Genomic DNA, 15,649 nt, shown 5'->3' on the forward strand with positions numbered 1-15,649 from the left:
TGCGTCATGGGCCAACGGGATAGGGGAACTTGTTGGTTTAATTTGCGGTAGTCGATGGTGGGCCGCCATTTTCCATTTGGCTTAAGAACTGGCCAGATGGGAGCCGAGTAAGTGCTATTGCACGGTCGGATGATCCCTTTTTCCAGCATGGAGTCAATGATGTCCTGTATGGGTTCATACGAGGCAATGGGTATCTTGTATTGCTTTACAAAGGTTGGTGGGGCCCCCGGCCGGGTGGGGATGCGGACCATGTGGATGTCCGTCAGTCCACAATCCAGGGAGTCTTTGGCAAAGAAATCCTGGTACTTGTAAATGACTTGACGAAGGATTTGTCGATCTTCCTCATTGTCGATAGCATCGGCGTCTGCAAGGATTTGTTGCACTTCCATGTCAAAACCGGAGTAGGGTTCCCCGAGTCCACTTGCGCAGGCCCCTCCTGGAATCGGCATGCTAGGTGATTGTACTACGTCTGGCTGGGTGGTTATGGCATGGATTGTGAGATGTTGATCACCAGCAAGCTCAATGCGACACACAGCCTCTTTTGTCACCGGCACTGAGGAGACAATGGCGATAGCTTGAGTCGGTACTGTAAACAGACGGTCCCTGTCCAGTTGGGCCGGCAGCAAATTGGTGGGGATCTGGCCGATCACTGGGAGAGTCAAGTCAGAGTCGTGGAATTGTTGGCTAATGAGCCATCCCACCGTAGTCCTCTTGGGTATGGTGATGTCGGCTGCTGTGCAGTTATTGAACAGCACGTATGCCGTCCGAGATGTGACGTCCAGCAGCGGTGTGGCTTCCAGCGTTAACCCCATTTCCGTGGCTTGTGTGGATGGCTGGAAAAAGGCCAGGGAATGGTTTAACGTCTGGCCCCTTTTCATGGTTATGCGAATCGAGATGCTCTTTGTGTAGGCGGGGAGTGTAGTGGTGTGTTCAGTGGTCATGGCACATGCTCCTGGGATGGTTTGTCCCGAACAGAGGTTGTCTAGGGTCACTTCAGGTGGGGGTGCTTGTCCCCTGAAGGAGGTCCAAAGGACGTTGTTGATTGTGTCCACTTGAACGGCTAACCTGACCAGGAGGTCTGCACCGAGGTACACTGAATGTAGGAGGTCTGGGACGACCATGAAGCAGTGTTTCAGGGCTCGCTTGTTCCAGACAAGGTCCAGGGCGCAGACGCCAGTGGCTGTAGTGGTGGACTCCGGGTCCATGCTCAGTGGGAACCTTGAGGTTTTGCTGACATGAGGCACGGGAGGGTCACTACTCTTCAGCTCATCGTACAGCTTCTGGTTGATGGCTGATTTTTCCACCCCCATGGTCATCACCACATCGGTGACTTCCATGCCTTGGAGCCGAATGCCTTTCCTGATCTTGGGACGGAAGGATCCCGGGGTAGGGTCCAGCCCGCACAGGAAGGAGGCATGATGCTGGCATGGGTCTCTTGTGTCACGACAGTGATCTCCAATTGGGTATACTCCATGGCGTGGAGTAAGGTCTGAGGAGGCAGCCAGGGTTTGACATTCCTGTGTGGCGGCATCAGGTGTCCCCAGTGGCAGCGGTTCTCTGACTAGAGCCCACATTTTCAACTGCTGGAAATCCAATAACGGCTGAAACCGGTTCAGCAAGTCTTTCTCAATGAGGAGAGGAATGGACTCAAGTTGGGAAATGTATACAGGGTGCATGAGATCCATGGGGCCGACAGACAAACTGAGGGGGATCATGTGATCCATCCTGGTGCCCACGGCTGAATACGCCTGCACGTCCAAAGAGCATTTCCTCGGCTGGAGGGTTTTGTTCTTCTGGGCGGCTAGGTGCTGCACCTGGTAGAAGAGACTGGCTGACATGAGGGTGATGTCTGCTGCAGTGTCGATGAGGGCCTCGAGGGTGAGAACATCTTCCAGGGTGATGGAGAGGTAGAATTTCTTGGCTACCCCCCTTTCCATCAGGTCACCCAGAAGCTGTGGCACAAGGGCCTGGTCAGGAATTGGTGAGGCATCACCCCAGTAGGGTTGGTGCTCTTCTGAGTCACAGCTTACAACCTTCCAACGCTAGGTTGGGATCTGTAGTGCCAAGGTTCAGCACTGCCGGAGCCTTGGTTGCCTTCTCAGCTGCTGCTCTTTGTTTGTGGTACGCCTTAATCGCCAGGTCTCGCAGTTGTTGACTTGTCATGGTGCGGGGACAAGCCATGAGCCACAGGTAGTGGTTAATGGTTGGGTGGAGGTTCCGAAGGAAGAGAGCCTTGAAGTTCGCATCTTCTTCCATGTCTGGCTCATTTGTGGACCCAAAATATGCCCGACGAAGGCGATTGTAGTAGGCTTGGGGAGCTTCTTGTCTGTTCTGTTTAACATCGAAGGCGACGGTGATACCTTGTTCTTACTCAGGATCAGCAAACTCCCGAGTCAGTGCTTCGTGTAGCAGCGTGGCGTCGGCTTTGATTCGACTAGGTTGTCGATCCAAGAAGCTGCGGACTTCCAGGCTAGATGTGATCCTGATGAGGTAGACTCTGTCCTCATTGGTCACATTGTCCAGTCTTTGGAGGTGGAAGTCAATGTCTTGGAGGTAGGCATGAATGTCGTGGCCTCCTCTGGGATTCGGGGTAAACGTGTTGATATTCCGAGCTACTTTATCAAGCTCCTTTGTGGTAGCCCGGTGCTGATGTAACGTTCGCTTTGGTAGGCCTGTTCCATCTGTGGTGTCTTCTCCGAGAGAGACCTTCTTGGTTCTTGGTTCCTCAAGGTCTGGTGAGGGGCAGGGAGTTACCTCGTCCCGATGAGAGATCCCCGTGTGCCTTGGGAGCGACCGCACTGTTGGAGATGACGTCGGTCCCCTCGCTGATTCGTAGGGTGCCTCGAATTCCGACTTCACCTCATATGCTTGCTTCAATTCCTGTCTCACCCGGTCAATCTCTTCTGCGTCTGCCCAATGTTTCATTCTGGCATCGGTGAGCTGTTCCTGGGAGCTGATCAGTTGGTGATTCAGATTGTGCAGACGTCTCTGTGCCTCGTCCAGATGGTTTTCCAGGGCCTGGATCCGACCATCCTTTTTCTTGAGCTCCGCGTGGGCTCTGTCTAGCAGGGTGTCGGCCTGGTCCAGTCTGGCTTCCAGGTTTTCTCTGGTGGCTCTGGCTTGCTGTTTCTGCTGGTCAGCTTCAGCTCTGAGCTCTTCCAGGGCATGCTGAAGCTTTTTGCTGGTGCGAGGCATTTCAGCTTCTTCTGTCTCCTCCTCCTCATCTGGTGGAAAGCTTCTCTTTTGGAGTTCTTGCTTCAGGTTCCCAATGTGATGTTGGGCCTGGGCGGCATCTCTCTGTGCCTCTGCCAGATGGTTTTCCAGGGCCTGGATCCGACCATCCTTGTTCTTGAGCTCTGCGTGGGCTCTGTCCAGCAGGGTGTCGGCCTGGTCCAGTCTGGCTTCAAGGTTTTCTCTGGTGGCTCTGGCTTGCTGTTTTTGCTGGTCAGCTTCAGCTCTGAGCTCTTCCAGGGCGTGTTGAAGCTTTTTGCTGGTGTGAGGCATTTCGCCTTCTTCCGTCTCCTCCTTCTCCTCATGGGGTGGAGAGCTTCTCTTTTGGAGTTCTTGCTCCAGATTCCCAATGTGATGCTGGGCCTGGGCGGCATCTCTCTGTGCCTCTGCCAGTAGTTGTTGGGTGTTTTCCTCCTGCTGCTTGAGTGATTGCACTCTTTGTTTGAGGCCGGACGTTTCCTCTTCGCTAATCTGCAGCCTGGCTAGGAGTTTGTGTGCGAGGGAGCCGAGTATTTTGGTTAGCTCCTTACTCCCGCATTTCTGAGTGGGTGGTGTGGCCATCAGTTCGGCGATGTCCTCCTCAAGCTGGTCAGCTCCTTTGGACCGTGTGAGATCGGCCTGACTGGGCAGGAAGTCGGAAGTCACAACATCCAGCCAGGTACCCAAATCCTTCCATTGGTCAAGGGGGCTTTCTCTGTGGGTCATGGTGACTCGGTCAACTGGAGGGTGATCGCAGAAATCTGTTATACTCAGGCTGGGTCTTGCCAAGGTGGGAGGCCTAACACCTAAATCTGGGCGAACAAATTAAACCAACAAAATAAAATAAAGTAGAACTGGGGCCTGTCAATGGGTAACTGGACGGGTGTAGTGAACCACGGGAATAGTTGCCCACGACAAAATAAACAAAGCAAAATTGTTCCCTGGGAGAAGTTGTTGCAGGTTAGAACAGTGTGAGTTACTCTAGGGCCTGAGAGATGCCCTAGTGAGGGGGAAAGGATAAAGCCTTATCCTGGAAATTGCAGATCTGTGGCTATTGACAGTGTCAGAAGACCACAGGAGAAGTTGGGAACAGGAAATGAGAAATAACAGCTTCAAACCAATGGGACTGCATTCAAACGTAGCTTGCTGTTGCAGATCAGATTACCCCTGGGTTGGGCTCTGTTGTACAACTCCGCTTTGACCAGACGGGGGACCACTAGCAGATTCTGCTTTATTTGTCCCTATATGAGGTGTTGTGGTGTTAAGCTAGTCATGCAGTTAGAGAGGCTTGAACGCTGTCAGGTGTCCCTCCTGAGTAGGGCACGTCCCACAAGCTCAATCCCAGCCAAGCAGGCCCAAGTCCAGCTCCCACTCCCCCGATCCCCAGCAATGTCAACTTGGAAGGGGGTGTTCTGTACGCACAACTGAAACAACCCAGGTGGGGCTCAGCTTATCGGGCGCACTTTTGGCCCTGACTCGAACAAGAGACGGCGCAACGGCACTCGGGTGTCACCCAACCGATTGAGAGTTCTCCTGAACTGTTCTCCTGAACTTCGCCCTAGACGAGGTCCTGCTCAAACTTGTAATGACCTCCCGAGATACCTGCCAACCTTGCCCTTAATGAGTCAGCGGGTGCAGCCCAGCTGGCGCGCTTTTGGGCGTCCAATTGCTGAGAACTTCCCTTCGGTTCTGACAAACTGTACGATCGTAAGCAGTGACAGCAGAGCTACAGGTAAGCTCAACCAACAGAGAGCGAATGGTAAGCACTCAGCACAGGAAAAGCTCAACCGATCACGTCCAAAACTTCAATGACTCCCTGATGTGATTGGGTATGTAACTGGTTTCCAGTTATTAATAAGGGTTGAACTTCTATGCAAATCTCCTTGTTGGGGGAGAAGGAGTGGATGAAAGCATAAAATGAAGTAAAACCTAAAATAAATCAAGAAGGTAAAACAGAAATCAAACCAAATTAATTGTTTCTTATTGTTTAATTGTAAACATCAATTAGTTATGCAGCAATAACCTAATTAGATGTTAATGTGTTGTGATCTAATCGATTTGGTCTGTGAAGTTGATTCCTGCTTTCAGGCAAGAACCTGTGTGTCCAATTATGTGTGTTGGTATTACCGGTGTTGACCACTAGAGACCCAACTCAGATGTTGTTATACTACTATGGCTGACCACTAGAGGCGCAATTTCGAAATGGAGTGGTAGTTCTATGCCTGACCACTAGAGGCGCAATTTCGAAATGGAGTGGTAGTCCAATGCCTGACCACTAGAGGCGCAATTTTGAAATGGAGTGGTAGTTCAATGCCTGACCACTAGAGGCTCAATGGGACGTTGCTCCCTTTGTGTGGGGGGGGGTCCCAGGTACGTGAGCCTAAGGGGTGGGGTCACTGGTGACCCAGGAGAAAAAACAAATGGCGTCAGGCAGGCCTTCAGGGCTCTGACCTTTAAGTGGTTAGAGTGGCGTTCGCTGACTGCACTCGTAACCAAGACGGTTGCTAGGCGATTGCCGACGCTAGATGAGTGACATACACTTTTAACGTATGCACACGCCGCTTGCAGCTAACTTCTGCGTCTTGCGCAGTTTAAAACCCCTTAAAACAATTGCTGAAGCGAGACAGCGCTCGCGTTACGGCGACAGATCTAAATAGCGAGTGCACTATATCTCGTCGCAAATGGTGCTTAACCACAGCGGGTCTCAAGCACTGGAGACTCCCAAATTCTAACTAACACACACACTTGGCTCACAGCGCAAAGCAGTGTTAAACTTGCTTTGTCTAAAGCAGGCACACACATACGAGAAAGATCCTGATAGGTAGCTAAGCTATCGGTCTTATCTCAGGGAGTACAAACGCAACAGAATTCAGGTTAGATTCTCGTAACAAGAATTCCTGTTCGCTAATAGAGAGAGAGATCTCTGCCAGGATTTATAGAAACGGAGAAACTCGTCCGAATCTATCCTGGAAACAACGCGCTATACCTGAGAATCTCGTCAGATATAGGGTTTAAGTTTACTGCAGTTTAAAACGAATGAAACCTAAAATAAAATAACCGAAAATTAAAACAAAAGAAAATAACTACTAATAATAGAAATAAAAAATAATAAGCCCGTATAATCCCGCTTAAATGCCTTCGGACTGCCGTGAGTGCAATTAATCCTCAACTTTGCAACCTGTTCACAGTAGCGCTTATTCAACTGCACGTTCGGTCATAAGAAGTTTAAATTGTGTGCTCACAAAAAGTTTGAACCTTGTGCCCACATTCTCCACCATTAATGTAGGAATTAATAGCTCAAATAAATTTTAATATTCTCCACCAATATGTTTGAATTAATTAAAGTTTAATTAATTATAGCAGGTTAACAGAACAGCTTAAGTTGTTAGAATGAAAGGAAGTTGGTTTACTTGGTTGAAGAGTGGGGGGGGGGGTCTTGGCAGTTGATGGCAGAGCTGCTGAGCCGATGGCACTCAGGAAGGCGCGGCGTTTGAAGCAGTGGAGTGGAGCCCCTTTGGATTCTCTCTCCTGGTGAAGCTTTGTCTTGGGTGCTGTTCTCTGTTTAGCTGGGCCTTCACCGGAGGGTTTCTGGTGGGCTTCTCGTTTCCCGGGATGATGGTCTTTTCCGTATGGCTGCTGGGTGTTCTCTGCGCTGCTGCTGGTTGTTCTCTGCGCTGCTTTGTTCTGAGGTCCAGGTTTTTATGGTCTAAAGTTCATGAATAGGGATGACCAGGAATTCGAATCCTGGCCCAATGGCTGGCCATCCATTTGGCGGGCTTTCGGAAGGGGGTCTGTATCAGTCCTTTTGGGATTTATGGCCCGCCTGATTCTACCTTTACTGATGGTTTTCATTAAGCTGTTATAACTTTTGATACATCCACTTTTATGGTAATCACTGACCAGATTCGGAATCAGGGGTGATTAACAATCAGTTTGATACCAAACATGCCATACCAGCTTCACAGGTACATACCTCATACCATCTGCATTAATTGATTAAACAATTAATCATTTTATCTATGTGATTCATTCACATCAGTATGGGATACAGGTGTTTTGGGTTGCACCTCAACAGATGTTACACTTTGTGCAGATATTACATCAAATATTCATATTACAAACAGCACATCTTATCCATAGATAGGCGTGGCCGTTAGTTTGTGGTAATAACAATATAAGTTGCACATCTGGAACCAACATATTTTGTTTGGTGTGGCTTATGCCAATTCATCTTCTCCAGAATGGATAAGATACACCTAAATTCAGTTCTTTTAACATAGCATGGTAGAAACAAAGAAACTTGGTAACCGTCCACCAAGATCAGATAAGGACCACAAAGGAATGTTGGAAGAGAAGGGGGGGGGGGGGGGGGGTTTAACAAAGCAGACTCTTTAAAAGTTAGGACTTTCCAGATTCTTCTGGTATACCATGAGAACATACATACAATGGTAGCTATACCTATCTATTTATTTAAATTTATACGTGCTCAAGTGTAAAGGGGTAAAATAGGTGATACTCCGTGAACATGGTTATAAGGGTGGCACACAAAACACTAAGATTGTCTAAGGACACATACATTCATAACCTATCTGTATATTGAGACTAGTAGTCCTGAGTAAATCAATATACAGGGTGTTCAAAAGCCAAACTTAAATGAAATTTCCTTTAGGGTGTTCGTCTGTTGGGTGAGTGAGATGTAAGGCAGAGTGTATGGGGAGGGGGTTGTGTGCCAAGTCGAGGGACCCCTGTCCGTGAAGTCCACTCTGCTTGTCTGTAGGTCCCTAAATCTTTGGGCAATAAAAGTTGGAGTGCTAGCCTCCCTGGTTATCTGTGTGTGTGTGTTTGTGTGTGTAACCCCCCTTTGGTGCCTCTCGTACCAGGCTCGGCCTTGTCTCAGGCCACCTGGAATTTAGGCCCTGTGATATGTGCATGTGTGATCCTACAGTTGCAGTGCACTATATATGCAACAAGCTATTGTAATAAATAAGCTATTTGTCCCCCCCGGGATTTACGCCCATGGATTTACTTTATCTCAGAGAGAAGACAAAAATGCCGAAGACCTCAGTTGTGTGGGAGCACTTTAAATTGACTGAAGACAAAACAAAGGCAGTGTGTCAAATATGCGATTTGAAACTGGCCTACCACTACAGCACAACAAGTTGTTTTCTGTTTTTATTCTATAAGGGAATTCACTTAATTTTATTTAAACTGTTCGTTAATTCAAATGTGTGATTTTATTGAAATTATGCTGCTGTCGTGTTCTTTATTTATGAAATTCGTTGAACTTCAGTACCTGATAAATGTTGGGCTACCTTATTTAAAGTATTGCTCTAACACACCTGTTATTGTTTTGTATTATAGTGCAGTGTTCGTTCTTAAATAATATAAACCCTGCCCACTCGTGCACTTGTAAATGCAAACTTGAGAGAGCAGAGTCGGGGGCGGGGCTGGGGTGGGAATAAAGTCATTTCGACCAATAAAATGACTTTATCACCCCAGCCCCGCCCCCGACTCTGCTCTCTCAAGTTTGCATTTACAAGTGCCCGAGTGAGTTTTGCTATAGGAATATCGCAAAAAGAGTAGCAAAAGTCAAAGCGCTAGGATTTGAGGTTGTACTGCCAGATCTGAGAGGTTGTGAGTGCCGACTTGTGGTTGTACAGCGAAACTGAAGTAAAGCGCAAAGATAAATGTGTAGTACACAATTGTGCCTGTCATTTTGTTTATGCGAATGACACTTTACACATTTGTAACTATTAATCTGCAACTTCGAATTCAAAACACAGGTGTTCTGAGTATTGTCTGTGTGTGCAAATCGATAGATTCAGCTTTTCACATCAGAGCTGTAAGTATAAATTTCAACTTACAAATACAAATATTAATTTTACAAGTTCTCACATTCAAATTAGCAAGCTCTCGAGTTTTGCTACTGTTTTACCTTCATAGAAACACTGGACATGTGGAGCTGTAGAGCAATTAAAATCATGCTTTGACTCGACAGACTGGAATGTTTTCAAAATTGCTACTAACAGCTTGGATGAATACACGGACACTGTAACATGGCACATAAGCTTCTGCGAGGACTCTCGCATTCCCAAAAAGTCTGTTGTCAGCTATAATAACGACGAACCATGGTTTACAACTTAACTCAGGCAGCTTCCTAAAACAAAAGATGAAGCCTACAGGAGTGGTGACAAAAACCAGTTCAAAACTGCCAAGCGCAAGCTTGAAAAGGCAAGCAAAGCTGGTGGATTTTGCTAAAAAAGAACTGGAAAATCAGTTTTCAACCAACAAGCCATCTACAGTCTGGAAAGTAATGCAGACATTAACCAACTACAAAAAGAAAAATGCCACCCAGCTACTAGACAACCATCATCTGTCCAATACACTAAATGAATTCTACTGCGGGTTTGAAAAGCCACATTCACGCATCATACAGCCCTCACCTTCTTCACACCTGGGTACCTTCACACCTCACCCACACTCTCCCCCCCCCCCCCCCCGACGTCCAGCCACCTCCCGAGGAGAATCAACAGCAGAGTTGTAAACAAGATCTTCAGGAGTCAGAATACAAGGAAAGCTCCTGGTCCAGACTCTGTCTTACCAGCCACTCTGAAGCACTGTGCAGATCAACCATCACCTGTCTTCACAGATATTTTCAACCAGTCACTGGATCTTTGTGCCTTAAATCATCCACAATAACACCTTTTCCAAAGAAACCCAGAGTCTCTTGCCTCAGTGACTACAGACCAGTGGCCCTCACATCGGTGGTAATGAAGGCTTTTGAGAGACTTGTGCTGTCATACCTTAAAACCATCACAGACCCATCGCTTGACCCCAGGCTACAGTCTGCCTACAGAACCAACAGACCTGTGGACAAGAATTGTGGGATTGTTGTTGTGTCTATGTTAGGATTCTGTTTGTGAACTTTAGCTTTGCATTTAATACTATTCTAGTAATGCGGACTGAACTCTCACAACTGTCCGTGCCTGATCCAAAATAACATGTTATAACCACGATGGCCCAGTTTTACACTGCAATCATTGAGTCCATCCTCACCTCCTCCATCACAGCCTAGTTTGGATCAGCCACTGAACGAGACAAGGCCAGACTGCAACACATCATCCACTCAGCAGAGCGAATAATCGGCAGTAACCTGCCTACCCTCCAGACACTGTACATCACCAGAACCAGGAAACGGGCATACAAAATCTTTGAGGACCCATCTCACCCTGCTCACCACATCTTTCAAGCCTTACCCTCCAGGAGAAGACTCATGGCAATCAGAACCAAGACCACAAGACACGCCAAGAGCTTCTTCCCTCTGGCAGTCTCTCTCATTAAATGGTAAATGGTAAATGGACTGCATTTATATAGCGCTTTTTACTACTCTTACGAGTACCAAAGCGCTTTACAGTTATGCCTCACATTCACCCATCCACACTCACATTCACACACCGGTGGCGGAGGCTGCCATGCAAGGCGCCAACCAGCTCACCGGGAGCAATTTGGGGTTCAGTGTCTTGCTCAAGGACACTTCGATGGAGTCAGGAGGACCCGGGGCTCGAACCTGCAACCCTCCGGTTGCCGAACGGTAGCACTACCTCCTGCACCACCAGTCTCTGAATGGACGTTCAATTAATCGTCAGCTGCAGTGAAATATCGACCAGCATAACCAGTGAACAACTGATAAACTTCCTCTATGATTATATTCTGCACTCTTGCACATTATGCACACATACTGCAAACTCTGTATACATATTGCACTCTTGCACATATAGTTGACTTGGCTGCTACTTAATAACAGCACCATTTAAGAGCACTTTAAATTATTATACCATTTATATAGTTCATATTCATACATAAGAACATAAGAACATAAGAAATATACAAACGAGAGGAGGCCATTCGGCCCATCGAGCTCGCTTGGGGAGAACTTAACTAATACCTCAGAGTTCTTAAAATCTTATCTAGCTCTGATTTAAAGGAACCCAAGGATTCAGCTTGCACTACGTTATCAGGAAGACTATTCCATACTCTGACTACACGGTGTGTAAAGAAGTGCTTCCTTAAATCCAGTTTGAAATGTTCCCCCGCTAATTTCCACCTATGGCCACGAGTTCTTGTATTTGAACTAATGCTGAAGTAACTATTCGGTTGAACAGCATCCAAACCTGTTAGAATCTTATAGACCTGGATCATGTCCCCCCTCAGTCTCCTTTGCTTGAGGCTGAACAGATTTAGCTCAAATAACCTTTCCTCGTATGACATTCCTCTAAGACCAGGAATCATTCTTGTGGCCCTACGCTGCACCTTTTCTAAGGCCGCTATGTCCTTTTTAAGATATGGTGACCAAACCTGTACACAATATTCTAGGTGAGGTCTCACCAAGGAATTGTATAATCTTAGCATTACCTCCCTTGACTTAAACTCCACACACCTGGAGATATACCCCAACATCCTATTGGCCTTTTTTATTGCTTCCCCGCACTGGCGAGAATGAGACATGGAAGCATCAACATACACACCAAGGTCTTTCTCATAATCAGCTACCTTTATTTCAGTTGGTCCCATAAAATACCTGTACTTTATATTTCTGCTCCCTACATGGAGTACCTTACATTTGTCTATGTTAAATTTCATCTGCCAGGTGTCAGCACAGTCACTAATTAAATTAAGATCCCGCTGTAGCTGCTGAGCCGCTAGTTCAGTATCTGCTACACCACCCACCTTGGTGTCATCTGCAAATTTCACCAGTTTACTGTATATATTGGTGTCTATATCATTTATGTAAATAAGGAACAAAAGTGATCCTAAAATTGAACCCTGCGGTACCCCACTATGAACGCAGGCCCACTGTGACATCGAGCCTCTTATAACTACTCGCTGCTTCCTATCCGTTAACCAGTTATCAATCCAAGTCGCTACAGTTCCTAAAATACCTGTCGCTTTGAGTTTAAGTGAGAGCCTCTTGTGGGGAACAACATCAAAAGCCTTTTGGAAATCTAAATAGATGACATCATAGGCCTTCTTATCATCAACTTCCTGAGTAGCTTCCTCAAAAAACTCCAACAGTTTTGTTAAACAGGATCTACCTCTCCTAAATCCATGCTGGCTATCCCTCAAAATGTTATTTGAGTCCAGGTAATCTACCATTTTCTCTTTGATTATAGCCTCCATAACTTTACCAGTTATACAAGTTAGACTGATTGGCCTATAGTTTGACAAATTACTTCTATCCCCTTTTTTGAAAATGGGCGTTATGTTGGCATGCTTCCAATCAGAAGGTACCACACCTTCAGATAAGGATTTTTGAAACAGTAATGTTAAGGGTCGGCAAATAATATCCCTCATCTCTTTTAACACTATAGGTAAGATGCCATCAGGGCCCTGTGATTTATTTATTTTGAGCTTAGCTAGGCTTTGCAAAACATCAGCTTCAGTTATATATATATTAGTTATAGACGATGTTGGATTAGTAATAAGAACTGGTAAGTTACTAGTGTCCTCAACAGTGAATACCCGTGCAAAACTATCATTGAACTCATTTACTATGTCAATGTCGTTTTCAATTATAAGACCCTTACTATCCTGCAGATTAGTGATTTCAGCTTTTAGAGCTCTTTTAGAGTTAAAATACTGGAAGAAACTTTTAACGTCATCCTTAGCCTCCAATGCGATCTTCCTTTCGACATTCCTTTTAGCTCGTCTAATGTCATTTTTTAATTCAGCCTGTAGATTTAGATACTCTTGCTTTATTATGTCATCATCAGTTATTTTCCATCTCTGGAACAAAGCCCTTTTCCTCCTTACTTTATACTTTATGTCCCTATTAAACCACCTAGGTTGCAATTTCCTAGATTTATTCTTGCTAGAAACAGGTATGAAGTCCTCTTGTACTTGCAATAATGTGCTTTTAAAAAATTCCCATGCCTCTTCAACAGTTTTGTTAATTAACTCCATCCAGTTCACAGTTTCTAGTTTTAATTTCATACAATTGAAGTTAGCCTTCCTAACATTATATATTTTTGATTTGGACTTTGCTCTTCGGGCACTAAACTTAACCTCAAATTTAACCATGTTATGATCGCTACTGTCAAGAGGTTCTAAAACATCTAATTTACCAATCCTGTCCTGGTTATTAGACAAAACAAGATCAAGAATGGCATCTCCCCTGGTAGGGGTGTTAACAAACTGAGTAAAAAAACAATCCTGTACTAATTCCACCATGTCAAGTTCATTTTCAGAAGAGCCAGCAACAATGTCCCACTGCATCCCCGGTAGATTAAAATCACCCATAACTACCACATCATTTTTATTGCTCATAATCCTAATATCACTGTATAACAATCTGCTTTCCTCAGCAGCTACATTGGGTGCTCTTTAACAAACACCGACAATTAGGCTATTTGAGTTTGTAGCATCTAATTTTACCCATATAGCTTCCGTACTTTTACTTATATCAGTAAGCTCCCTTGCCTGCAAGTTTTCCTTTACATATACTGCAACACCACCTCCCTTCTTACCTATACGTTCTTTACGGAACAATGTGTAACCATCCATATTATATTCTTGTCCATCCTTATCACTCAACCACGTTTCAGTTATTGCTATAATATCATAAGAGTCCGATGAGATAAGAGCCTCTAAATCATGAATTTTATTCCTAATACTCCTGGCGTTTAAATACAGACAACAAAGGGTAGGCCTATTACAGTGCCTACTTATAATATGGTTTTTTGGGGCTTTCCGTTTCCCCCCAGTTACATACTTAACTAACCTCCCTGCCCCCCCAGTCCCTAGTTTAAACATTCCTCAACTACTCTACAAATACGCCTTCCCAGTACACTGGTTCCCCTCCGGTTCAGATGCAACCCATCCGGCTTGAACAGGTCCCACCTGTTCCAGAAGGTCCTCCAGTGCCCCATAAACCTAAACCCCTCTTTCCTACACCATCCTTTTAGCCACGCATTTAATCTCCTTATCTCAGCTAACTTAGCCTGACTTGCGCGTGGCACGGGGAATATTTCAGAAAATACCACCATGGACGTTCTGCTTCTAAGCTTATTGGCGACTTCTATAAATTTATCCTGCAGAACAGCCCTTCTACCCTTGCCTATGTCGTTGGTGCCAACATGCACCACGACAACTGGATCCACCCCAGCTGGGGCCAAAAGCTTGTCCACACGATCTGGAAGGTCTCCTACCTGGGCACCAGGCAGGCAAGACACCGTACGGGACCCTCTATCACGCGTGCACACATAACTGTCTACTCCCCTAATAATTGAATCCCCCACTACCACAACCTCCCTTTTTCTGGGGGGAGGGGGCTCCTCAGTGCCCAAGGGCCCACCTGCTTCCCCAGTCCCTTCCGGCTCTAAAGCTGGAAGCACCTGAAACCTGTTAGACACAGACACCTCAGGTGATGCCGCCTCTGTAACATGTGTACGCCTTTTCCTGCGTCTACGACCTACGGTCACCCAGCTCTCTCGACCTCTCTGCTCTTCATTCTCCCTCCCCCCCGCTAGTGGCGTACACACCATCTCCCTAAACGGCGTATCAACTAGCTCATCTAACTCACTGTTGCATTGGATGCGAGCCAGTTGCTCCTCAAGGTCGCGAACCTTGACCATGAGTGAGTCCACTAGCTTACATCGCTCGCAGATGAAGTCCGACTGGACACTAACGTCCAGAAGGGCAAACATCTTGCAAACGCAACACTGAGCCGGCCCCATAATTAACTAACTCACTATGACCCCGTACTCCCAGCCCAGTAAATTTATATAGTGTATTTAACTATAAAGATTAATTTGCGTAACAATAAATGCAGTAACGTGCGGAGTACACTAAAATAAGTTATTACTTGTGTTAAAACGGAACTTAATTATTATTTTATTTAAAATTTTAAACCTGATAAATTTACTACTACTTACCAGAAGAACTTCTGCCTGAACCAAGTATGAACTAAAAACAAGGCGAAATCGAAGTTGCTCTTGGGAGGTCGAAAAACCACAAAAACCCCCTCACAGCAGGCTACTTGCCGGAGCGGGAAAAAAGTGGAAAATGTCCTCCCGGCCCCGACTGGCGACCGAGCAAAGCTCAGGAGCAACTGTCCTTTTCCGACGCTGGGTAGCGATACCGACGTTAGATATTATTAGTTATTATCGCCCCGCGGGTGTTTGCTACGGAGTTTAAACGCGGACAGAAAAACCCCGCTCAGAAAAATCGCGCTGTTAATTAACTCTTTCATTGTCGCCGCCTAGTGGTTCGGACGCATACGTCCAAATTTTCAATAACAAAAAAAAATGACGTTCAATAAAAGAAACAAATGTATCAAATCAACCAAAAACGGCTTGTTACACTACAAAAAACCTTTCAGATAATATCTGTAGAAAGTTGCGCAATTTTTGTGCCATGGTTTTTTTGTAACAAGTAAAAATAA

At 45.9% G+C, this 15,649-nt stretch overlaps 1 protein-coding gene across 1 annotated transcript; it reads right to left on the bottom strand.

The window, feature by feature from the left end:
* Positions 1–12,809: 12,809 nt before the first annotated feature.
* Positions 12,810–15,223, bottom strand: LOC140578252 (uncharacterized). The gene is made up of 2 exons (XM_072698679.1): positions 13,996–15,223; positions 12,810–13,927 (listed from the first exon to the last, which is right to left on the bottom strand). Exon 1 carries the CDS (start codon positions 14,940–14,942, stop codon positions 14,007–14,009), a length of 936 nt encoding a protein of 311 aa, XP_072554780.1. The 5' UTR covers positions 14,943–15,223; the 3' UTR covers positions 12,810–13,927; positions 13,996–14,006.
* Between the last annotated feature and the right edge of the window lie 426 nt (positions 15,224–15,649).

This window comes from Paramormyrops kingsleyae, chromosome 13 (assembly GCF_048594095.1).
Source record: "Paramormyrops kingsleyae isolate MSU_618 chromosome 13, PKINGS_0.4, whole genome shotgun sequence".
Lineage (NCBI taxonomy): Eukaryota > Metazoa > Chordata > Actinopteri > Osteoglossiformes > Mormyridae > Paramormyrops > Paramormyrops kingsleyae.

Bases quoted from the DNA above. Each gene is read 5' to 3' on its own strand.
- LOC140578252 (XM_072698679.1), bottom strand. From the start codon at position 14,942: ATGGGGCCGGCTCAGTGTTGCGTTTGCAAGATGTTTGCCCTTCTGGAC.